The sequence below is a fragment of the Amphibalanus amphitrite genome, unplaced genomic scaffold, assembly GCF_019059575.1.
Source record: "Amphibalanus amphitrite isolate SeventyFive unplaced genomic scaffold, NRLGWU_Aamphi_draft 000255F_arrow, whole genome shotgun sequence".
Classification (NCBI taxonomy): Eukaryota; Metazoa; Arthropoda; class Thecostraca; order Balanomorpha; family Balanidae; genus Amphibalanus; species Amphibalanus amphitrite.
Window position 1 is genome coordinate 582,725 of NW_024881750.1, and position 25,172 is coordinate 607,896.

General features: G+C 49.9%; 3 protein-coding genes across 3 annotated transcripts; 2 read left to right on the plus strand and 1 right to left on the minus strand.

Moving 5' to 3' along the window:
* Nucleotides 1-3,515: 3,515 nt before the first annotated feature.
* LOC122386525 (bcl-2-like protein 1) lies at nucleotides 3,516-10,219 on the minus strand. The gene is made up of 3 exons (XM_043375801.1): nucleotides 10,064-10,219; nucleotides 7,913-8,641; nucleotides 3,516-4,514 (listed from the first exon to the last, which is right to left on the minus strand). Exons 2-3 carry the CDS (start codon nucleotides 8,615-8,617, stop codon nucleotides 4,392-4,394), a joined length of 828 nt encoding a protein of 275 aa, XP_043231736.1. The 5' UTR covers nucleotides 8,618-8,641; nucleotides 10,064-10,219; the 3' UTR covers nucleotides 3,516-4,391.
* Nucleotides 10,220-15,990: 5,771 nt separating this feature from the next.
* On the plus strand, nucleotides 15,991-16,981 carry LOC122386529. The gene is made up of 2 exons (XM_043375807.1): nucleotides 15,991-16,216; nucleotides 16,655-16,981. Exons 1-2 carry the CDS (start codon nucleotides 16,016-16,018, stop codon nucleotides 16,802-16,804), a joined length of 351 nt encoding a protein of 116 aa, XP_043231742.1. The 5' UTR covers nucleotides 15,991-16,015; the 3' UTR covers nucleotides 16,805-16,981.
* Nucleotides 16,982-17,895: 914 nt separating this feature from the next.
* LOC122386560 (probable indole-3-acetic acid-amido synthetase GH3.9) lies at nucleotides 17,896-22,960 on the plus strand. The gene is made up of 9 exons (XM_043375849.1): nucleotides 17,896-17,982; nucleotides 18,505-18,674; nucleotides 19,041-19,785; nucleotides 20,216-20,344; nucleotides 20,636-20,802; nucleotides 21,230-21,351; nucleotides 21,569-21,785; nucleotides 22,142-22,216; nucleotides 22,794-22,960. Exons 1-9 carry the CDS (start codon nucleotides 17,943-17,945, stop codon nucleotides 22,944-22,946), a joined length of 1,818 nt encoding a protein of 605 aa, XP_043231784.1. The 5' UTR covers nucleotides 17,896-17,942; the 3' UTR covers nucleotides 22,947-22,960.
* The last annotated feature ends 2,212 nt before the right edge of the window (nucleotides 22,961-25,172 follow it).

Here is a 25,172-nt window from a genome sequence, read left to right on the forward strand (position 1 = left end):
GGCGGCTGTTGGAGCCGGTCCGACTGCCCCGAGGGGACCATCTGTTCTATACGCGGCGGGAACCGAATCGCTCTGACCATGAGGGTCAGCAGAACATTTTGACGTACCGGAAAGCCAGCACGGTAGCATTTGTTTGCAGTTTGCACCGTAAGGGAAAACAAACAGGTCAACGGTCAGTTGGCACTACTGAAGATGGATTCATGTATGAGTTTGGTCCTGGCCATTTCTTTGCTTATTTATAACCGTTGAAGGTTTTACAATTGAGGGAATGAAAGACGTGCCATATTTCGTCCGTATTCTAGGCTTTCGTTTGGGTGCTCTACTTGCAAAGACAGCTGAAGCTATCGCAGATTATGGGACCACCGGGTGGCCTAGCACTGCGCATCTCAGAGTGGCCATAAGACGAGCTGGCATTAGTCAGTAGTCTCATTATTTCGTTTTACGCGATAAGTCCGATTTTACCCCGGCTCACGGGTGTGGTTATATTTGATACCCCGAGATAGCCGATTAATCGACACGAGGGTCGGTTTCGAGGACCACCGGACGTCACTATCTGTATAACGGCGGGACTGGGGAGGGGCAACTGTATGTCATCGCCCACTGACTGATACGGCTATACCAGTCACATCCTACAGGCTGATACCGGTTACATCCCCCGTTGAGTGATGCAGCTATGCAGTTGAACATGCACACATAATTCAATCAGTTACCTTCCACCCCACTGACTGATGCTGTTCGTCCAGTTGACACTGACGCCCACAGTTACGCCCGTTGTTCCCCATTTACTCCCAATAACATACACGAGTTCGATAGCTTACTGGCTTCGCCCTGTGATTGAGATCGTTCCACCAATGACACGCTCCACCGCGCCGGTTACCACACTCCACGGCCCGGGGAGTGGCGAGTGAGCGGCCGCACGGGACCGGGCGGCGGCCGGCCGGTCGGTGACGCCTCCGGGAGCTGTCAACACAATTGGCCGCTCCACTAGACAGGCTACACGCCGGGCGGCGCTCGGTGTTTCGATATGACAACAGCTGGTGAGGCGTGAAACACTGGTGGAGTCTCGCAGTGACAAATAGGACCTGTCGGGAGTAGGGTGTTAACTTGTTGCAACAACAGCAGCTGGTGACCGGGCTACTAAACGGTCTGTTTGCCTATGTCGACATATCGAGTCTTAGCACAGCTGTGGCGACAGTGCTCTCAGAGACGGCGATGCATCGTGTCTTCAGCCGGGAGTCGTAGCCTTCGGACCGTCGTCGGAACCGTCGGCGGGCTGGCGAGAGGCGAACGACCGGACGGACGAACAAACTCGGTCGGTCAGACTGCTCATAACGTCGGCAGCCGGGTCAGAGCCGTCCGGCTCCAGACGAGAGGGTCTCTGCCCGGGTACGCAGCTCAGCTAACGGCACGGCACGCGCGAGAAAAACATGTTTTCGCAGCTCTCGGAGAGCGAGCTGGCCGTGGCCGCGGCGGCGCCGAGTCGATAGTGCAGCGACACCCGGTCGCCGGTCGGCGGGCCTCGATCGAGAGAGAGCGGCACCAGAACAGACGGAGCTCACGGGCCGCCGTGTCGGCCGGCGGCGGGGAGGGTGGCCGACCAACATGGTACAACGACGGGCTGGAGAGAAGGGAGTTATGCAACCGCCGCCGGAGATATGTGGAGTTCTGTTCAACTACAGCTGAGCTATGGGTGCATCCGATCACACCGATGCTCTGCCTCGATCGCGGCCTGCTGCACACGGGCGCCGGCTGACTGCAGGGGAGGGGAGGGGCGCTACCCTGCCGAGACCGGCTCAGACCGCATGCCACACATACCGGGCAGCATTCAGAGGAAAGGCAAGCCAACGGCGACACGAGCCGGCCGGTCCGGCTCCTCAGGGATGGGGCCCGACTGCAGACGGCCACAAATGACCGACATCAGCTGCGAGTACAGCAGAAGCTCCATTCAGCTCCACAGTTAGCTGTATAGCAGCTTCACACAGGTCCTTGGTAGTCCAATTATAGAGGCACAATTCTTTAATTTCCTGGTTTTTGAGGGCCGATAACACGCATCGCCCTGTAAGGTTGTTCTGTGACACATTTTCCCTTGCAGTTCAGTTGGTTCTTTTAATGCTTTCATAACAGTTTTCTAGTCCATGACGAAGTTTAGGGTTTTCTTGACGTATCAGTTCAACCTTCCAGGCGGTGGGGGGGGCATTTTTTGCCCCCCCCCCCTTTAGTTTTTTCAATATATCTCGAGAACCGCTGCGCCGATCGTCACCAAACTTTCAGTACCCTCCCGGGAGTAGCTAGCGCACATGGTGACCAAAATTTTTTCCAAAGGCTATGATAGGTTGGCCGCTAATGACGTCAGAGTGACGTCATTTTTGCCATTTTCGACCCAAAAAAAGGTTTCGCGGGAAGAGCTGTCAGGCCTACAGCTTCAGAGATATATTTCGGTTTTTCGAATTTTTTGAATTTTGACCCCCAAAAATAAAAAAATAGATTTTTTGAATATAATAGCCGAAAAATCCAAAAAGTTTTTTGAATTTCGAAAAAACCGGAATATTGATAGTCCCTACCGCTTTCTATCTACATACCAAATTTGAGATCGATACCTCTTTTTTTTTGGCCAAGTTATAGCGAAAAAACTGTTCAAAATTGATGACGTCAAATTTTCAAACTCAATTTTTAGTAATTCTAGACCTCGTAGCGCAAAACAAAGACCACCATTAGACTCCCCGTGACGAGCTGCATCGAATCGATACCCATTTTATGGAAAAATATCAACTTTGAAATTTGACCTTTTTTGACCTGACCTTGACCTGACCTCCACCAGAAAGTGACCTAAACCGTACCTGATGGCCTTATTACCAACACCATTGAGTTGGAAATGAAAAACTGGCCATAAAACATGCATCGCATAACCTTAGTAAAGTTGGGCTCATGTGGTGACCTTTGGTGACCTGACCTGTGACCTGACCTGGTATGACCAGTGGCCTCTAATAGCAACATATGTACTAGACAACTGACGCCTTATCGCTGATTTTCGACAAAATGCGTTTTACTCGGTGTTATAGCGCTTTCCCTAGAAGCCCCGTGAACGGTGAAACATTTTATCTTTGACCTGACCTGTGACGTCATCGGTGACCCCGAGGTCAATGAAATTTGGTTTCCTTCGACAAATTTGACAGGGCTATCGAACGCCGTTTGAATTTTCCGGATCCGTCCAGTAGTTTCGGAGATACGGGGGGGGGGGCAAAAATGCCCCCCCCCCCCCACCGCGCGGAAGGTGGCTGGGAGGCCCACCGCCTGCCGGGTTAAGTAATTTCACCACTGCCTACCTAGCATCGCAACACGTTATGTCTCGTTTCTTTACCACTCGGCGCGACGTCCGCGGTCTAGTTACTTGCCGCTGAAATATGAGAGAAGGCCGAGATGACGTCACTGACACTGTCAATGACAATGAGCGCTTCTGGAGCAGTGAAAGTACTGTCGGCTAGAGCCACCAACGCCAGTCACAGGCCGACATACCCTGGACGATTATTTTTTATTACACTATGCAGAGCAATTAATACAAAAATAAACTGAATGAACCAATGCGGTGTCCCCAGTGCCGTGCGTCGCTAATGCGAAGCGAGCGGCACCGGCCGAGCTCGGGCGACGCAATAAATAACGTGAGAGGCAGGCGTCACCGCGACAGCGCGCAGCGGCACGCGCGCGACACACACCCTGACCAGGCATCTGATTGGAAACGCACACACTCTGACGAGCTCAGACACATACAGACGCACACAAGCACACACATAGGGCAGACACACACAAGCACACACAATACGACAGACAGGTAAGTGAGGCCTGTGAGCGGCCGCCGACGGCCGGCCTCACACCGCCCTCAGCTGGCGGTCGGGGGCGCTCCACACGGCGCGGCGTAGGTTCCTGTCGGGCCGCGGCCTCGGACCGACGCTCGGCGGCGGACCCTGGAAGACGAGCGGCTGCTGGTTCCGCCGGCCGGCCGGCCCGCCCGCCTGACTAGACTACCGCTACACGGCTACTGCCGGCGGCCGGCCGGGCGCGCCGTCCCAGCCCCGCCCCTAAAACCCAGCCCGCGGCGCCCGTCTGTGGGATCGGCGCCTCTTCACACACAGCAGCGGCCGAGCCGTCTGCTGACACGCCGTACACTCTGCTGCGGGAGCGCGGCCGACGCGGCGCACCGCTTTGAGAAGCAGAGGCGCCAAGTGCGCTCCTCCGACGGGTGTCCCGCCTGTAAGGCCCGGGTGCACCGCGCGGTTTGTACAATGGTAGGGGTCGCTCAGATAAAACTGCGGCGTCCGGCGCTGTGCCGAACGTCTCTGTGCGCCGGAGGACGGCGGAGGGGGAGGGGTGGTCAGCTCGGAGGCGCCGCCCCCCTCTCAGCGAGACGAGATGAGGGACGCGGTGGCGGCGATGCCGAGGCCGAGACCGAGCTTCACTAGCGCGCTCCACACCTTGGACTCCATGTCCTCTGGGTACCGGAAATGGTCGCACAACACCGCCTGCCGGGGAACAGAGACATACTGTCAAACCTACAGACGGACACACATACAGGCAAACGTATCTCGGGATGTACACCAAGCGCTTGTCACTGAGTTTACTAGCAAATATTTCTTCAAAAACTTACGCTTTTCATGTAAAATACGTCATTTTCGTTACAAGTATCACATCCATTTTTTTCGCTTAAAAGGAGCGGTATTTATTGGTCCACACATTGCCAAGTTACAGATTTGATCCTGCCGTCTCGATAGACGTTCTAGAATTTGAGAACATTCCTGTGGTCATGAGCCATCGGACAACCATGCAGGCGGGCGGGGGAGGGGGTAGGCAGACTTGTCATGAGTCGACAATCCCGCACCTAAGCCGCTGCAAACTGCATCGCTAAACAACCAACAGACTTGAGTCACGACACTGGAACGCCGGTATGCGATCCCTCACTGGCCTCCCGTTCTACCACAGTCAGCTGGCGTTGCATGCCAACCTAATAAGTCACTGGTCCGCGAGTGGCGGGTCGGTGGCCACGGTCAGACAATAGCGCAAAACATCCGACCACCAGAAATTGGGGTCAATATTGGCCAGTCCTGAGCACGCCAAGGGCCATACCAGCCCAAGTGACGGTTATTGCCCAGGGAGCTACACGGAGAGTACCCAGAGCGGCAGTCGGCACGTAACTCTAATGCGGCTCCTGCGCCAGGCGCGATGAAACTCTTCAATGTTGTGTTTATCATGATAGGGTAGTGTGGGGTAATTTGAACATATTTTTACGTCTTCTCCGTTGTACCAAATTCCAGCTCAACCCTGGATGAAGAAAAACTGTTTCAGTAGCGCATGTGTCACTTGCTTTTACCATGCAAGCCTCATTTCTGGACGAGCCGAGCATACCTTGAATAGCTAGCATCACTTCTCCACCAAGTCACGGTGTGTTCAGATTGCCCCACCGTGGGATAATTTGAACATACTGCCTTTACCTGCCATAAAAATGATAGTCTCGCCAGCACCGATGTTGTTTGACCCATAAACGAATAGGCAGAGCAATTCTAAACACACCTTCATTTGAAAAATTAACACAACAACAAAAATAACAGTTGCAGAGCATCAATATCTGCATGCTGCACACCGGTCAGTTGAAAGAATTCGCCTCTTTTCAATTAACAGAACGTCTATCATCTCCGTTCGATAAAAACTCTACCAAACCTTACTTCATCTGTTATAGTGGTGACAATCGGCGCCTAGACATTCGGAGTTCCGATTCTATATAATATCCAATTCGGAATTGATTGCACAAAGGTATAGTAGTCTGGACAACATTGGACGATGGCATGCCACACTTAAGCATTTTTATCAAGTAATCGTGCGTAGCATTGATTGGCGAATGGAAAGCTTGTTAAGCTCTCAATATAATGAACACTTTTCGGCTGGTAAAATTACATGATAAGCAATATAAATGACGGTTTTGAGTGTTGATAGCTGCATAATTTTCGGACATATTTGGACAAATAGTTGACTTTAACATTTTTGGACGGAAAATCAACGAAACTGCCGGACATTAGACGGATATTACACGTAAATTTTCTAAGACTGGCATCACTTATCTGCTACTGCTTTGGGTCGAAAATATTGGCAAAAAAAAAAACTGGGAGCGTTGTTTTTCCGGAGCTATCCCTGTCTTCATTGGAGTCCTCACACTATGTTCAAATTACCCCACGCTAAAAGTTATTTTGCCATTAAAAAAACAGGGTTCAAAAGCAAATTTCTTGGATTGAAGGCACTGATTAGGTCATTGTACAACAAAAGCCGTTGCGTATTAGGCGCTAGCAATGCAAGATTTTGCGCTGCAATGAAGTTGCAATGACGTGTTGTTAGGCGTTTATCCTTGCGAAATTGATTTTTTACACTGTGCGTCAACATCTTCATTTCCTGAAACTTTAAACCCCGTTCATATGATAGCCCATTTAGTTACGATAATTTCTCTCATGGTCTTATTGTCATGCCACTTATGGATTTTCCGTAATTTTGTGTTATTCACACTATGTTCAAATTGCCCCACATGTTCAAATTACCCCACCCTAACCTATCACCTTTTCCTGCAGATTAATTAAAAAAGGAAAGCACGTTCAAACGATCCGTAACTAGCCGATACACAATCATGTCCCGCTGAAAGCGCTCATGCCGGTATCGTCCGCGTTCCGCTGGGTTGCGTCAAACCTCTGTTTTCTTCTGGGATGCATGTTGCGCCACGCGCCTTCTTCCATAAGAACAGATGGCCGCATTGAAACTCCAAAGCGGTGCTTGATAGGTGAACGCATGCTTTCAACGCCTATGAATAAATGACACTCGAATGATAGCAAGCAATCCTTGCCGAATGAAGTCACCGAGTGTGGGACGAGCTATGCCCATCGCCAGCTATATCGACACTGAACACATTTGTTCCGGCCCAAAAATTATCCAAACAACACGAAATTTCCCGATAGAACGGTAGGGTCAAGGCCCAAGTCAATACGCTTTGTATAGCGCGGGCTCTGAGTTCTCCAACCCGTCTGTTTAGAACACTTGACGAAGTCCATATAAAATGTCAAGTCAGCCGGCAAGCCAAAGGTCGATAGCACAAGGGCAGGGTATCGTGACCTACAAGTCATGTAGAATATTCATGTTGTAACTTTCGCAAACAATGGCTTGCCGGGTCATTGATCGAGTTTCAAATCCTTACGAGCTGGTCCTAATGAACAAGGAAGCGTCTCCTCCTGCTGTCGTTGCGTGCAACTCATAATAAAGTGCTCGCCAAGAGGTATCACTTCTATGGAGCGTTGCCCGTCCCCCCACAGCCGCCAGACTGCCAGACTGTGGTGGTTTGCTGATGACATGTTGCCTTATTTTCGTTGCCCGGCCTGGAGCACGAAGTCCATGCAACTTTCGTTGTTATCCACATTCCATCACACTACTAGAGCATCCAATACTCACTCATCCTCCCTGCTCCCACAAGAAGCCGTCAACAAGTCGCACTACTACCGTTCTGGGTACTCGCCCAGCCTCCCTCCCACCGCTACAGTGGGTACTGAGCCAGCACTCCCCCGGCCTCCCTCCCCACTACATTTCTGGGTAGTGGGTACTCGCCCAGCCTCCCTCCCACCGCTACAGTGGGTACTGAGCACTCCCCCAGCATTCCTCCCCACTACATTACTGGGTAGTGGGTACTCGCCCAGCTTCCCTCCCACCGCTACAGTGGGTACTGAGCACTCCCCCACCCTCCCTCCCCACTACATTACTGGGTACTCGCCCAGCCTCCCTCCCACCGCTACACTGGGTACTGAGCACTCCCCCAGCCTCACTCCCCACTACATTACTGGGTACTCACCCCAGCCTCCCTCCCACCACTACAGGACTCCGTTGAGTCTGTACTCACCCATCCTCCCTCCTGCCGCACGAAGCCGGCCAGGTGTTCGGAAGCGTACAGGCCAATGAAGCGTGCGATCTCGGACACGAAGTCGTCCATGCCCTGCTCCTGACAGTAGAGGGCTAGTCGCGCGCCGAACGCGTAGAAGGTGACGATGCGCGCCCAGGTGACGTGTCCACGCTCGAACAGCTCATCGGCCACGCCCACGAACGTCTGGTAGCCGGTCTCCTCGCGGATTGAGAGCCGGGTCACCATGCCCGTGAACAGCAGCCGGTGTTTCACCAGGATTTCGTCCACGCAGCGGCGCAGCGTCTGACAGACCCGATCCCCGGTCGGCTCGCGGTGCTTGCCGATGGCAAAGTAAACGGTGTCGAGCGCCAGCTTCTCGGCCTCGGCCTGCACGGGGTCGCGGTGCGTCTGCGTGGCCTTGTCCGTGCAGCGGTGGTGCACCAGGGCGCCCAGGATCGGCACACGGGAGAGCAGCCAGCTGCCGCCGCCGCCGACCGCCGCCGGGCCGGCGTCGGCGTCCGGCTCGCCGCCGCTGCCGGCCGGCTCGGCGGCGTCCATGCCCGCTGCGGCCGCCGGCGGCGGAGAGTGTGGCGAGCCGGCGGCGGCGCCGTTGGGTTTCCGGCCGGGCGCCGGCTCCGTCTGGGTGTCACTGTCGGTGCGCGCGCGCGGCCCGGCCGAGCACGAAGAGATGGGAGCCGGCGGCATCGGGGTGCGCGGGCCGCCTCTCAGCTGCCGGACAGAGGTACAGTGCGACCGGTCAGCTACTGGGCAAAGGTACAGATACAGAAGTACAGTATGTACCACCAGTCAGCTACTGGTCAGAAATATAGCGGCAAACAGTTACCTGGTGCAGCACAAAGTTTAAGAGACAGGACAACTGACAAGTGTCCTGGTGTCTATTGTCCCACTCAAGCAAAGCCAAGACAAAGATGCTCACAACAAAAACATAGGTAGCAATTGGGTCATTGAAGTAAAACAATTTGAGATGCATACACTGAGTCCAGCATTTGTCATTCTGGCATCAGAGTCAAATAGTGTTTTGTAGCCTACACAGTACACAGCTTGCAGACACTAAGCATTTAAATAATTTTAGTGTAAACTGAGTGGAACTTTTAAGAAAATTTTTAAGATAAAAATTACCAGGATGTGAATTAAATAATTTACCATTCAACTATCATGAAATTGGGCATGGATTTTTACAATTAAGGTCTTGTGCAGAGGGAATGCATAGTGAATCTCAGCAATAAAAAAGAAGTGGGATTTAGGACTAAGGCACACTGAGACACTGCATGAATAACAGTTGCTGTTTACGAGAAACATGTAAGTAGCAGCTGTAGTATAAAAACTATATGAATAACTGGTCAATGTACACATTACTAGCTTGGCAGGTAGATGCAAGAAAGTCCACTAGAAATAAACCTATCGTTAATAATGTTGGATAGATTACTATGTTACTATGTTACAATAAATTATATTGGATAACAGGACAAGATGCAATAGTCCAATCCTAAACTATCATATCATCCTTTGATCTCCAACCATTTGTACTTGATTTGCAAGGATGAGTCATATGATTAATTTATTATATGTCATGTTCTACATAAGAGTGGGTCATGTTGGGTTAGTAGGCTGTTTGGAAAAACCTACTTGAACACCTTCAAAGCGAGTCTGGATGCCCACTGGGCCCACCTCTGGTACCAAACACCAGACAGCTAAGCTGTCAAACCATGGAGCTCGATGACAGCGGGGCCTACAGGCCATTTGGCCTTACCGTAAACCTGACGACCGTAAGGTAAGGAAAGGTAAGGCTAGGACAGCTAGGTTCTTGGTAGCAGCCCACAACATCTACAAACACTGACTTCCATTGTTTGCCATGATGATGAGTTGGTCCAGTACAAGTTTTAAGTGTAAGCTCATCTCACAATTAGCAGATAACAATGAGAAGCAATAGGAAGCAGCAAAGCACTTGAATATACCCGCTATATCCAACTCTTTAGAAATTGCTTTACTTACAGAAAACGGACATTCAACAGCAAGCACAAATCATAATTCTTTTGTTCTTTTCTAAACGGACCACGCCAACTTTCGAAACCATACGCGCCATAAACGCCACAGTATCAAAACGAGCAAACCATCGCGTGAGCAGCTTACCACGAAACTTTGAGTAGCTGTAGATCAGAATGTTCCTTTCAAATATGAAGCTTTTCGCTGGTCTAGCCGCAAAACGAGTTAAATCCTAATTAATAGACACGCAGCGCGCACCCCATCCCGACGATTCCACAAGTCTCCGATCTGTTTCAAGGATTTAAAAATTGAGCACAATAGCAAAGAGATATGTTGAAAATGAGTCCAATGACGTCACAAGTCGTACATTTATTTGATTGGACGTATGTAATAATTCGCCTTCTACTTGCATTCGGGCCACTCTTGAAAGTTGAATTCCACTCAATTTCACGAAATTCGTAAGCTTATGGTTCGTATATACGGCCTTGGTTCGTATAGGAAGAGGCAGGTTCCTAAGCAACCAAAGGTTCGTATGAAAGGATTCGCAGATAAGGCCCGCCAGTGGCGGATCCAAGGCGGGGGGGTCACATGGGTCATGCCCCCCTTGGGGCCCGGGGGGCACCACAGGCCTGCCAGGGGCACCACCGGCCTATCAGGGGTACCACAGTCCTGACAGGGGCACCACAGGCCTAGCAGGGGCACCACGGGCCTGTCGGGGGCACATCGGCCTGGCAAGAGCACCACAGGCGTGGTGCCCCTGACAGGCCCTTGGTGCCCCTGCGAGGCCGGTGGTGCCCCTGCTAGGCTGATGGTGCCCCTGCGAGGCCAGTGGTGCCCCTGCTAGGCCGGTGGTGCCCCTGCTAGGCCGGTGATGCCCCTGCGAGGCCGCGGTGATGCCCCTGCGAGGCCAGTGGTGCCCCTGGCAGGCCTGTGGTTCCCCTGCTAGGTCGCTGGTGACCCCGGGCCCTGACAGGACTGTGGTGCCCCTCACAAGCCTGAGGTGTCCCCGGCAGGCACATGGTGCCCCTGACAGGCCCAATGCGCCCCTGCGAGGCCGGTGGTGCCCCTGACAGGCCTGTGGTGCCCCTGGCAGGTCTGTGGTGCCCCTGACAGGCTTGTGGTGCCCCTGGAAGGACTGTGGTGTTCCTGGGCCCTGGCAAGCCTGAGGTGCCCCTGACAGGCTCGTGGTGCCCCTGACAGGCCTGTGGTGCCCCTGCTAGACCGCTGGTACCCCTGGGTCCTGACAGGACTGTGGTGCCCCTGACAAGCCTGAAGTGCCCCCCGACAGGCCCGTGGTGACCCTGACAGGCCTATGGTGTCCTTACTCCTTGCTAGGCCTGTGCTGCCCCTGGGCCCTGGCAGGCCTGTGGACCCCATACGTGCCTGTGGCGCCCCTACTAGGCCGCAGGTGCTTCTGACAGGTTTGTGGTGCCCCTGGAAGGACTGTGGTGCCCCTGACAAGCCTGAAGTGCTAACGACAGGCAAAGGGCAAAGTTCGTCGGGCAAAGTCGCCAGGGCAAGGTTCGTCGGACTGACAGCGATTTGCTTACCTGATAAGTGATAACGTTCCTGGTGAGTACCTACTCAGTGACCACAACATATATGTATACCTGTTACCTACACATATCATATTTATAACATAGCATTTTCATATATACTAAGAAGGTACATATGAATATTATGCTAGTATATTAACCATCGCATGTGTAGGGGGGGGGGGTCGGATGGACCCCCCCCCCCCATGGTTTTTCGCGAATAACTCGCGTAAAAGGAGGCCGATCGCGACGAAACTTTTAGTACCCTCCCATTGATCAATTTTACACCTACCCTGAAAATTTCATGACCTTGACCCAAATGACCTTTGACCTGTGACCTCTTTTCCGAGACCATGTTTGGCCGGAATCGCGATTTCGCGTATGTCGGCTCGCATTAGCCGCGCGTTTGCAAGCTTTTCGTGGTTTCAAACGTTCAAACATGTGATTTGATGTTACTCCCGTGGGTGTCAAGGTCACCTGAAGGTCATGTCAGGTCATTGACCTTTCGTGACCTCGGGTGACCTCGGTTCACTTTTTCGAGTTTTACATGTTTCTAGGCTAGTTTTTGGAGCTGAACTCGAATTTAGCAACCATTTGAACATTTACGAAGTAGTTTTGGTGACTTCGTAACATGTTACGAAGCTGTCAGAGGAGGTTGACACGTACTACGAATACCCGTCACGACGCCTACTGGTTGCCCTGACCTGACCTGACCCGACCTGGTCTAAATGCTTAAAGACATCATCTGTGATCAAAACTAACACGATATTCGTGATCAGCACCCCGAAAAACCCCTTAGCAGCCACACTTTACGACTTTCTAACAGGTCCCGATTTTCCCGACTTTGGGTCATTGACCTGACCTGGAAGGTCAACCAATGACCTAGGACCTTAAAATTGGGTATCATCGGCTTCCTCTCCTCACGGGCAACACGCTCGTTTTTTCCGCGAAGCTCTAGCTCGATCAGGGGCCAAACGGCAAGGGGGCGGGGGTCCAACCGACCCCCCTACACATTAGAAGCTGGCAAACGCCGCACACATGCGAGGGTTAATTATTATACCTACCTACTTGGGTACAATTGGCATCTTTGATTGTGGCCAAGACACTGACAAAAAATAAAAAATATAAAAAACAAATAAGAAAAGAAAATGGGACACCACCAAAATTAAGTGGCCGAAATCCGTTGAGTTTTTTTATTTTAGATAGGTAGGGGGGGGGGGGTAGGGGCACCACTTCGATTCATGACCCTCCCCTTGAAGTTTTCCTGGATCCACCCCTGAGGCTCGCATGGAATAAGGTTTGTAACAGCTGCGTTTCGTAGTGGAAAAGGTTCGTATCGTATCGGACCAGACAGACGCCTTATGCGGCGATAAACTACTACGAGCGAGAAAGAGTGAGGCCACTGAGGCCTTTACGAAATTCCAGAGAACTTGTGCACAACGCCCTACTTACCGGTGGGTACGTGCAGTATACTGCAGGTGGGCACTGCCACAATCATGTATCAAAGGTCGGTCCTTCGGTCAGTCAGTATTAATACGGGCCGGGCAGCATGCATACGGGCCGAGTTTTCAAACGGCCCTAACATATACCTACATACATAGATAGTAGATGCAGGTACGCCAAGTTTCAGCACGCTCGGCCCCATTTCAGCACGCTTGCCAAGTTATTGTTATTGTTACAAGTTCACAAGAACAATTCGTTTTTGTTTTGCACGTGATGTGGCATGTGCCATGTGCACACTGCACAGCAGCACATGGGGGGGGGGGGGGTCACTGCATCGGAAATAGTCCAATTACTTGGCAGTTGATGAAGCTACCCCCACAAAAAAGATCGCATGTAAATCGGTTCACTCACGTCTTATATGTTTGAACGACTGCAGGACCGACACCATTCCGCACAAAGCTGCAGAACGTCGTTGGTGACCGGTTAGAGACACGTACTTACTAACATACATTTAGAATTGGTGTTTCAGGGTCTTATGGCGGCAAGCAAATCACCCAGAGGTCGTCTCCCATTATCCTGCCTTATGTTAAATGCATATGGACGGGCACGGGCAAAGTGTACCTAACAACGTAAAAAGAAACTAAGGTCAGGTGACTTGTAAGGTCACGTATTACGTGATACACTGTTCCCTTACGAGCAGTTTACGAGCCTTACGAACCTTGACGTCCTACTTGTACACGATTTTTTAAATTTTATTTTACATTTTGCACATATCGAACCTTTTTTACGATACGAACCGTCTCTGTTTTCGAGGCCATCAAACACTGTAAGAATTTTGGAAATCAGACCAGATATTTTGGAGATAGATTCTTCAGATCTCCTTCCTCTTCGTTCACTCGTGTTACGGAATACATTTCAACAGCACTCGCCTTAGTAGAATTTACCCAGCTACGCGCGGGTTAAACAGCGATGTTAGAGACTACAGAGCAACAAACTAGAACGGCGCATCCTCCGGCCAGTAGTGGCCGATTGTGTGTCGGCTTCATATGGTCGCTGTATGTTACGAGATTGCGTGTCGCGCACATGGTCCTGTTTCGAGACCGTGCGGCGGTGTTGCGCTAAGCCGGCGACCGCGAGTTGAGATGGACGATCAGGGCGCGTGCGCCGGTGAAAGGCCCCCATTGACAGTGCCGTGTTAAACGTCTCAACGCAGCCGACACCACCACCTCTTCACTATATAGCCGCCGAGCGGGTGTCGAACAGCACTAGTCTCCCGTGTCCTCGGTGGAGCCACAGGCGCCGGTCCCAGTAAGACCATCCGCACGTCGTCACTGTCGTCACCTTGTCTCCGGAGCATCGGTAGGTGTATGTATGTGCGTCAAGCGGTCAGTGCATTGATGTATGTATTGATTAGGGATACGTAATGTAGGAATACATGCATCACAAACTTTATGTGGCGAATTAATTATCTATGTAAGGTAACCGAATGTTGACATGCATAGCTGCAGAAGCAGTGCATAATAGGGTAGGGTGGGGCAAAGCGCCCGCCGCCCACCCTAACTTTCCAGCCCCAGTATCTCTTTATCTTACAAGTTTGAAAGACAACTAGGTAGCTGATCTGGTAGCTCATTACCTTGGCTTTCTTCGAATAACACATCAGAAACAAGTGGCATGCATGGTTTTTGAGATATGCCATCCGAATTGAGAGGACTACAAATCGGGCGTTTTGCCCCACCCATGGGGCATAACGCTCATATGAGTGGGGCATAACGCCCAGTCCTGAACGTTTCATTACACGCTCGGTACTCTGACAAAAGAATGCAGTATTTATCCATTCTCATTTCGTTTGACTTTAAATCGATAGATTACACCACTAAACACATCTTGAACACTGTTGTTACCACCCCACTCCTCATTCTGTCAACGGGCTGTCACCGCCTTGGAGAGCGGAGATTAGTTCGTGCGAATAAATTGTTCCAGGCGATACTAACCAGTATATTGCATATTTCATAAGAATCCTGAGCATAAGAAACGTATCCCAACACTCACTTTCAGCCAAAAATGTTCGCAAATACCCGTACTGTATAACTCCCATTAGGGGTAAAACGCCCATGATGGACGTTTTGCCCCACACCAAAGTGGGCGTATTACCCCAACAGCACATTCAAAACGAAGTCCACCAAAATTAAGCGTGTGACGATTGTGTTGCAAACCAGTAAATGCTCAAAACATAGCTTAAATCCGCAGGTTCTGCGTAGCTAAATTTCATTGCCTACTTTAATCTCTATCAGACAAAGTTTTAGTAGTATGAAAACATGTAATTTCTAAAAATTGTCTGAAATAAACTAATCTTTATCTTACGTCCAGAACAACCCACTTGTAGGACCGAAAAAGGGAGCAAAAGTAGATTCCCGCTCGTTCTTGAAAAGGGCTATCGAGAATTCTTCGAAAAGTCGAGCACTTCATAAAAAAGAGGGGTGGGCGTTTGACCCGCCCTGGGCGCTTTGCCCCACTCTACCCTACACATAGATATATAAAATAACTTCAGTAAATAAGACGATGCAAAAAACATAAAGCGGTTTGGTCACATGAACCTCCTTCAGCGCTTTCAGGACTAAGCAAACAATCGGCTCTTATATATAAAAACGTGTATCACTTACGCTCTTACTGCATTAGTAAACAAGTCGCCGTCGATTACTTATAACTGAGCTTGTTTGCCGTCCTTTTTACTTTAATAATTTCATCAGATAGACCAGGTAGGAGTACAGGAATTTATTGCTTTCATGCGCATTAGGGTTATCGCATAGGATTTTTTACGTACCTATAGGTTTTCGTTTTTACTTTGCTTCGATGTCATATATGTTTAAAGCCTAAAGGGACATGCAGTAAACAAGCAATGTTGAGGTTTTTGAGCCAAATTTGTTCACCACTCAATGCGGACTGAACGATAAGCCTTCTTTTAAATTCACTTCTCGTCCATCGTTATCTACCATCGGTCGTTCGGTAGTATTGGGCTACTGTCACGCTGCCAGCCCGGTCTGTCACCTGCAGTCCCTCGTTCACCTCTCTTCACCTCACCTTATCTGACAGCTCACCCGCTCACCCACCCCCGCTCGCAGTGATGGCCTACCACACCGCGCTTCTGCTGCTGCTGCTGGTGGCAGCGGTCACCCTCGCCCAGGAGCCCAGCTACAGAAGTGGCTACTTCCAGTACGCCAACGTCAAGGGACCCACCGAGTACGCCTACGGGTACCGCCGCGGCAGCCCGCACCACCACCAGACGCACCACCAGAGGAATAAGGACCACACGTTCCAGGCCAAGGTGAGGACGAGAGCTGACTAGTTCAGGTCCCCGAGCTGGCGCTGTCGTAAGGTATATCCTGCCCACTTGCCCAGTAATGCTTCGGTAATTGATACCTAACTGTCCAATCATAGCTGAACACTCAACAGACTTGACGTGGACGTACCAAGTTAAAAATTAGAAACTTGCATCTGTATATTCATTACTCAATTCCATGTCCGTAAGTTCCCGCTACTTTTTTGAATTTAGCTCATGTTTAAATTGTCATATGCCAATGAATATATTAGTTACTTGCGTGAGTGACGTGTATTGTATGACGGTTTAGAACGTCGATTAAATAAAGCATTGTGTTTTCCATGAAGCCATATGAAGCCAAAGCCATATCAGCTCTGGCTGCGGTTTTTCAGACATAAACCTAAGCGAATCGGCTTTTCCTAACTGCAGTGCTTTTATTCACAGGTAACCTGGGGCGACTACAGCGGAGGTCAGGGAGAGCACTACTTTGAATACAACCACGGTCCCGAGAAAACCGCCCACGAAAAGTCGCGGGAGCAGGCGCCTCGCGCCTACGACCCTCGGCCCTACACGTCCGAGCACCTGTCATACTAGGCCTGCGGACCTGCAAATTGTCCGTATTCATCGATGCTTGACACTGCCAGACCGTCTTTCGTGTGTATTTTAAGTTTTCGTGCTTGTTAAGCCAGAATGTCATCACGAGGCTACATGGCACATGCAACAGCGCCACGTTGTCATGGACTCCCCATTACGTAACGGAATGTCAGGGATTGCCAGCAAATGCTATTTCGATTTAATAAGAAATGCATACAGGCTTTAGCTATTCGTTGCCGATTCAAAATTTTACTGTTTCTGATAGAGGGTCTGAAAAGTGATCATTTTGACCTCAGTTTGAATATGTTATTGCTGCGCTGTTTTTTTTTCAAATTGTTACGTTTTATCTGATAAGTGTGAGTGTTATTGTTGCGATCCATGCTAAGGTGGTAATCAAAATAACATAAGGAAATATTGTCATCGTATTCGTGACTGTAACTAATAATGCCTATGAGTTAATACATATGCCCTTAATACAAAGGACGGTAAACACTTTTTAGATGCGGGTCAGGTAAAACATGCAAAAAGTTCACGGATCATCGAGATGGACGGATCATATGTTTTGAACGATCGCAATTCATACCAATCCAATGGTATGCGAGACGGACAGATGAATCAAACATAACTAGACGGTACTTATCAACGAATCAAACGACCCACGAAGCCATTATCGGACAATTAATCACTATCGGACCGTTACCAACGCTCTTTAGGGGCGGAAGCATGTAACATGTAACCAGGTGTTCGATGGCCGACCTTGCATTCAGATAGAGGTGGTCTCTGCGGTACTTGTCTAGCCGTCAGGGGCGGTAGATCGTCCGCACTTAAACGCCCCAGCGATAAGGACATGCTGCACACTGCACAGTGCACACCATAGGGGGAAGGGGTGTGGGCGAGGGCAGGCTGCGGTTTACGCGAATTGTCGATGCACGCTGAGGACAGAATCGATGACGAAGCCGCTTCGCTCACGTCCGTCATCCGGGTCTGGAGGCGCCACTGCCGATAAGATGAGCTGGCATTACGCCATGCCGTGGTGACCTTCGCAGATACAGAGTGGTTACGGCCGGGCGGCGGCGGTCAGCGATCAGACGCTCACTCGCTTGCGCCGGTCACTCTTTGTGGACTACTCACTTCATCTATGGAGATTCTCTGCACAGTGGCGGCATGGTGTCTGGCAGGTAATTGTCATCTGGTCGCCACCCGATTGTTATTTGATCATCTGGTCCGTGGGCTTGGTATGACCGTGGGCTTGGTATGACCGTGGGCTTGGTATAACCGTGGGCTTGGTATGAGTTGACCGCGGGGTTGGTATGACCGTGGGGTTGGTATGACCCCTGTTCCAATCTAGTGTTCCATCTTGACATCTGCTCATATTAGTTAAACTAAGTCTTAAACTAGTTAAACTAGATTAAAATTAAAATTAAATTAAATTAATTAAATCAATTAAATTAACTATTAAAATACATTAAAATTAGTTAAACTAAGTCATATTAGCTGAAATGACCATTGTTAATTAGGTAGAACGTCACAGGCGCTTGCATTTCCGGTAAAGCAGACTTGAGCTTTTTTGTCCATTCGTGCACCGCTCATCATTATCATCGTGTGGTTAAGCTGTGCTCACTGCACAGTGCACCACATTATTGTACTGCACGCGTCTCGGGCTCGTCAATATCGTTAATTCGCTCCCTTCTCTGTTTCAGTGGTGCTCGGCATTGTGCTCGTACTCGCGGTCGACCTATACACCAGACCTAAGTCACGTTTTCATACCACTTCGAGTCTCCTCTACGCGTATATATTGGGCCTCATCACAGTGCCTATTGTAAATATTAATATAAGACGGCTCAGAAAACAGTTTGACAACTTTATTCAGGTAAGATTTAAGTCGGATATCAAAATTATATCCAGATTGTCATGTCCAATCGAGTGTCTGATAATTTGACAATGCAGGCATATAAGTAATTAGTTGAACCCTAAAAGTGCCTACTCAACGTCGAGAAATGCGTATAGGGACTCTGCAGAGTGTAAAGTTCATTGGAACTCTCGAGCAAGGTAACTAAGTACATACCTATATTTAGAATGTTGATGTCGATCAGCAAGTCATGATTAATCATGGCAAGGAAGTAGCGACCCGTGAAGTGGAATAGCTTGTGGAAGACGTTGTTACACAGCGGAGTGGGTCCACGAATTCTACCATCTTGGCTTGTGGCGTACCCAGCTGTGTTCCCCACCGTTCCAGACCCAGGAGCAGTTCCTGCTGCGTCAGATCCGTGACAATGAGAACACCCAGTACGGACGGGACCACCAGTTCGGGCGGATCCACAGCCTGGCGGACTTCCGCCGCCTGCACCCGGTCACCACCTACAGCGACTACACCGAGTACCTGGAGCGCGCCGAGAACGGAGACGTCGGCGCCATCCTCGGCAAGAGCAAGCTGCTGCTGATGGCCTGCTCGTCGGGCACCACCGGCAAGTCCAAGCACATCCCCATCTCGAGCGGCTTCTCGGCGGTGATGCTGCAGATGCACGCCGCGCTGTGCGTGTTCCAGCCGCTGCCGCAGACGGTGCGCGTCCCGCTCTACAAGGAGATGGCGCTGCTGTGCAAGCCGCGCTGGCGGTATACGCCCAGCGGACTGCCCATCGGGCCGCTCTCCGGCATCTACTCCAAGAAGCCGCACATGCTGGCGCAGTACGCCACGCCGTTCGGGGCGCATGTGGTCGACACCGAGACGGAGGCCATCTACACGTCGCTGCTGTTCGGACTGCGCGACCCCGACCTGTGCCGAGTCGACTTCGGGTTCGCCTCCACCTTCTACAACGTGATGCAGTTCTTGGAGAGCCACTGGCGCGACCTGGTTGAGGACATCCGATCGGGTCGGCTGAAGGAAAACCTGAACGTGACGGAGGAGCAGCGGCGCGCCATCAACAAACACCTGGTGCCGGACCCGCAGCGGGCCCACCAACTGGAGGTCGAGTTCAAAAAGGGTGAGAGCATCGACCGCAGACAGATAGCTGCTAGCCACAACGCAATTCACTGGTTACAGACAAGCAAGAGCTTACATTGAATTAAGGAGGTTTTTTTACTAAAAAAAGGATGAAAAAATGAACTTTTTTTAACGTAAAGTAATTAAATAATACAATTTCAAGCGTTATCTAGTCAAACCTTCTGATTTTCAAGTGCCTTTTACCGTCGCGATGCTATCTCGTCCTCAATTATCAGACGCATCCATTTGCCACAGTTGCGACTTGCGAGCTATCAGCATTTGACACCGGATATCAAGCATAGAATAATAAAACAACAAAATGTTCACTATTTATCTGACTTCTTACTGAAATGTTGCGTTACTTTGACGAAGCTGCTATACTTTTTTGCCGTCAATGCAATTATTTGCGTATCACGTAACTGTTTTTCCAGGGTTTACAGCGATCATCCCTCGGATATTCCCAAAGGTGAACAGTGTATCGATGCTCCACTCCGGAACATCAATGTCACTCTACAAGAGCAAGTGCCTCCCATACCTGGGGCACCTGAAGCCAATCTCATGTACGTAAACGCTATGTGTAGATTTCGTTAGAGTGGATATTTGTAAATAATTTTCCGAAAGTCTTTGATTTTGTTACGGAAAATCATGTGGTTTATTGTAATCATCTCGGCAACCTTATTTGTTTTACGCCTTCGAATAGTTCCGTAATTTCTCTTCAGCCACTATCGATGGCATACCTAATCATATGGGCCGATGTAACGAATAAAGACGAAGAACATAGGTGGCGCACACATGTCCGTATACAAAGAAGCACCCGCATGCCTAATGTGAACGTTGTCGACTGCGGTCAGTCGTGTACGGCTCGTCGGAGGCGTTTTTCGCCGTCAACACACGTCCGGCCGGCGCCGATCCCGCCTACGTGGTGGTGCCCACTATGGCTCTGGTGGAGTTCCTGCCCGTGGATGACGCCGGGTCGCCGCTGGACGGCGCGGAGCCGCTGCTCGCCGATCAGCTCAAGGTGATCTGGGAGGATTGATCAGTGGGTTCTGCTGCCAAAGCTGAGAATTGTTCAATGCACCCGGCTGTTCGGCTGTTCAGTTACTGGACCTAGTACAATGGACGAGGGCTTATGAGGAATGGTGAGAAGTGCTATCATATCCTTATCCTTGTCCAATATCCATATCATATCTTTGTCCTCTGCTGATCTCGACTACCGGTTGGTGACTCTTTCAAATGCTGATATCACGAGAGTATGATTGCAGTGACGGTGCACAAACAACTCTCTGTGCCGCTCTTGACCTTGGGATGACGTGTACAACACAAATGCGGGCCGTCATCCAACCAAGGTCCATGGTTTTAGGGGAAGACCAGGTACGAATGTAAGCCAAAGACGCTGCTGAGATAAGAATTAAACGTACACATGCAGCCGTACGCTCGTGTTTCAGGTGGGCAGCGTGTATGAGCCCGTCATCACCAACAACGCGGGCTTCTACCGCTACCGTCAGGGAGACGTGGTCAAGGTGGTCGACTTCTACCACCAGGCACCCTGCGTCGACTTCCAGTTTAGGTCTGTATGCGGTATCGCGTGAATAAAAGACAATCAAAGACAAACCTGGCTCAAAGGATGAATAAGAAATACAGGTAAAGCCAGATTGAAATATGTAATGAGAAAAGCAAAACGGAGCAAATGCGTAACGCTACTCGCCGCCGAACCGTTCGTTTCTATCACAGCCTAAGCTTGCTATAGAAACATCCACATTTCTCTGGTCACCTCTGTTTCACAGGGCGGGCCAGATGCTAAACGTGCACATGGAGAAGCTGTCGGAGGAGGCGTTCATGACGGCCCTGCAGACGGCCGCCGGACGCTGGAGCGGCGTCTCCGTGCGAGAGGTCACCAGCGCCGAGAGCGTGCTGGACCCGAACCCGCAGCCGGGCGCGCCATACTACCTGGTCTTTCTGGAGCTGGAGAAGGGCCAGCTCTCAGCGCAGCAGGCCGAAACGGTAACACGGCACTGAATATGCAGTAATCTTGCATTCCAAACAACGTACCCTCAGACCCGAAGAAGTTAAATGCGTCAACAATCGTCTATAATACCCGAAAAATAAAAACGTAACAGTGAAGCCAGTTCTTTCGAAACTGAACCGCACATTTAAATAAACGATCTCAAATGCATGCGCTCCTGCTGCTGCTGTATCTAGTCCCGTTTACAAGTTATAAGGTTTGTCGTCGCGACATTAGCTCAGATGTTTGCTAGCCCGAGTTGGCTGACCCTATATTTGTGACTCAGAAGGCACATCGCCCGGCATGCGGAGCCGCAGTTAAAGTGTTTACGAACGGTGAAATATTTATTCTTCAGATCGATGAGGTCCTGCGTGAACAGCACTATGTCTACAAGTCCTTCCGCGACAAGGGGTCCATTGCACCTATGAAGGTATGCTACATGCGTCAAAACTTCATACTAACCGCTAATGAGGCTGCTGAAATTATAATACGCGTCACTGTTTGTATGTTCGTGGAAGGGTTCATCATTAAAAATGTCTCTGCAGATGCTGCGATTTCATGGGATTGAGTGTAAAACCAATTCCATGAAAAGACTTTTACCTGTGCAAATTATTTACGGGATAATGCTACATACATCGGAGAATGCCGATTGCCGAGCAGAAGTACGTTATAACATACATGTATGCAAAGTGCAAACATACAATTATACAAGCAGGCAAGCCGTCAGTATTCAGACAGAAATATATATGATGTACAGATATAGAGATAGACAGACAGACGGACGGACAGGCAGACAGACAGACAGACATAATCAGACAGCACAAACGGACAGGCGGAAGGGTCACAAGTAGAGTGTACTGATAGACGGAGTCTCTCTCTCTCTCTCTCTCTCTCTCTCTCTCTCTCTCTCTCTCTCTCGCTCTCTCTCTCTCTCTCTCTCTCTCTCTCTCTCTCTCTCTCTCTCTCTCTCCCTCTCTCACGCAATTCACACACCCGTGCGTCTTCAGGTGCAGCTGGTGGAGCCGGGAACGTTCCAGAAGTTCCGCCAGTTCCAGTTCGACACGACGTCGGCGTTCGTGACGCAGTTCAAACAGCCGCGCGTGCTCCGCACCCAGCGCCAGCTGGAGTTCTTCCTCCAGCACGTCACACCCTTCCAGTGACCGATCGCCGACAGATGCTAATGCTATCGAAGCTGCGGTACGCGCTGCTTTATTGTATATAGTAATACCTACACCTACATATCAACCGTGCGTCGCCGACTTGGGATTTAGAAAGGACTGAGTTAAGATGAACATTATAGGTGACTTATAGGGCGATGATTTTCTTCGGATACCTAGTGCGGTGAAATGAAAATGAGAGAGGTCCTCTCCTCCTTGTGTGATGTGTTTATTTAATAAGTTGTACCATATGTCTGTTTGTGCCTGTTTGTCTGTCTGTTTATAATAATTTTATGATATCTGTGTCGGTTTATTACAAGTTCAATGCAAAAGCGTTAAATACATCGTTAAAAAATGCAAGTGCGACGGTTTCAAAACTCTGGAAATTACCGGCCCACAAAGCATATATGCTTTGTGGATGATATATCATCAGCTAAGTTCCGACTAGAGCCATGGTTCAGACATTGTTTCAGGAGCCCGTACCGACCCAGCTACTCAGCGCAGTTTGCAACACCATCCGTCATCTCCCAGTTTGTTATCGTTGAACAGCCATAAACAACGTTCTCCACCCTGCCACTCAGAAACAACATCTTGATTATCCCAAATATCAGTTATTTTGCAAGTAGGCATGCATCAGTCCCAACCCCTAAACAGAAAAAAATTATAGCCACCCTTTAAAAAGTCAAGAAAACATACACACAATAGTAATACCGTAAGTTTCTTGTGATCATTCAATCATTCAGCTTCAATATAAAAGAAAAATAGCACAGGAGTACCTACCTTTCCGTCCTCCGGGGGCCTTGAAGTCCAAGAAGCTGCATGAAATCGTTCGTAAACAGGTAAGAGGGATTATCGAGGGGAGTCTGGTCCTTTTCGTTTTCGTTGAGGTAAATATGTCATCAGTGGTCAAATAATTTGCGAGTTGTGAGTAATTTGCGAGCCGATGACGAACAATAGGTGTAATCCAACAAATGAAGTCTTAACCCTCGCCCGCACATGGGGGGGGGGGGTGGTTGCCACCCCCCCAGGTAGTCTTTCTGCTCTGCACTCAACATTTTTAGAGCTAGAAGGCTGATTTTTCGTATAGCTGCTCCTCTATCCTTTCTTGATGTTCACTGAAAATTTCAAGTTTCTGTGATTTTTGGTTTCGGAGATATGACCTTGTTTTTCAGGTCATGTCATGACCCAAATGGCCAATTCTCAACATCTTGCGCTTGCCATGGGCCTTGTGAGCTTTTGACACCCTGATTTCGGCCGTTTTTGCCAGTCTTACCTCCCACCTATCATGGAACATGTTGTTCGACGATGTACAGGGGTCAAGGTCAGGGTCAAGGTCAACCTAGGTCACCTAAGATAATTGCGTTTTAGGCAAGCTGAATTTACTTTTTGTGAAGTTTTTTGACTGCATTTTTGGTAAAAGCTTCTCAGATCATGATTTCATGTAATATGGATCCAAAAACAATCGGTGCACACATCAGTATACACACAGACACACACAGACATACAAACACATATAATTGACCTTGACCTAACTTGACCTGAAATGACCTCAGCAGCAAAATTCTGGTCGGGTAGTGTGATAAAGAGGTTCTAGCTGGCTTGGCACCAGAAAACAGCATCGTCATCGGTATTTGATAAGCAGCGCACTTGATATCCAACGGTGACCCAAAACAGCAACATTTTTTAGTTTGACCTGACCTGGAAGGTCAATGACTGACCTGAGAAGGTAAAACTGGGTATCATTGGATTCGTCTCTTCCCAAAGAATCTTTTTGGTCTTTACTGCTAAGCTCTATCTCCAACAGGAACGAAATGGCGCGGGGGGGGGGTGGCAACCACCCCCCCATGTGCGTTCTAGGATGGGAAAATGGCATGTGCGGGCGAGGGTTAACTCGTGAGCTATGCCTACCAGTATAACACCTTTTGGGGCGAGTAACGGAGCGAGCGAGAGGGTGGGCCTTGCACGTGCGAAATTTCGAGGGGGTACCTTCAACTGACTTGTGCACGGCACCCTACTAACCGGTCTCTAGCGAGGTGCCAAATTTGAGCACAATCGGCCCAGCCGTTCTCGAGATCTGGAAGCGGCACCCTGCACGTGCGCACGTGCAAAATGGGCCCCAACTGACTTGTGCACGGCACTCTACTAACCGGTCCCTAACTATGTATGTACCAAATTTGAGCGCAATCGGTCGAGCCATTCTCGAGATCTGGAAACGACCCCTGCACGTGC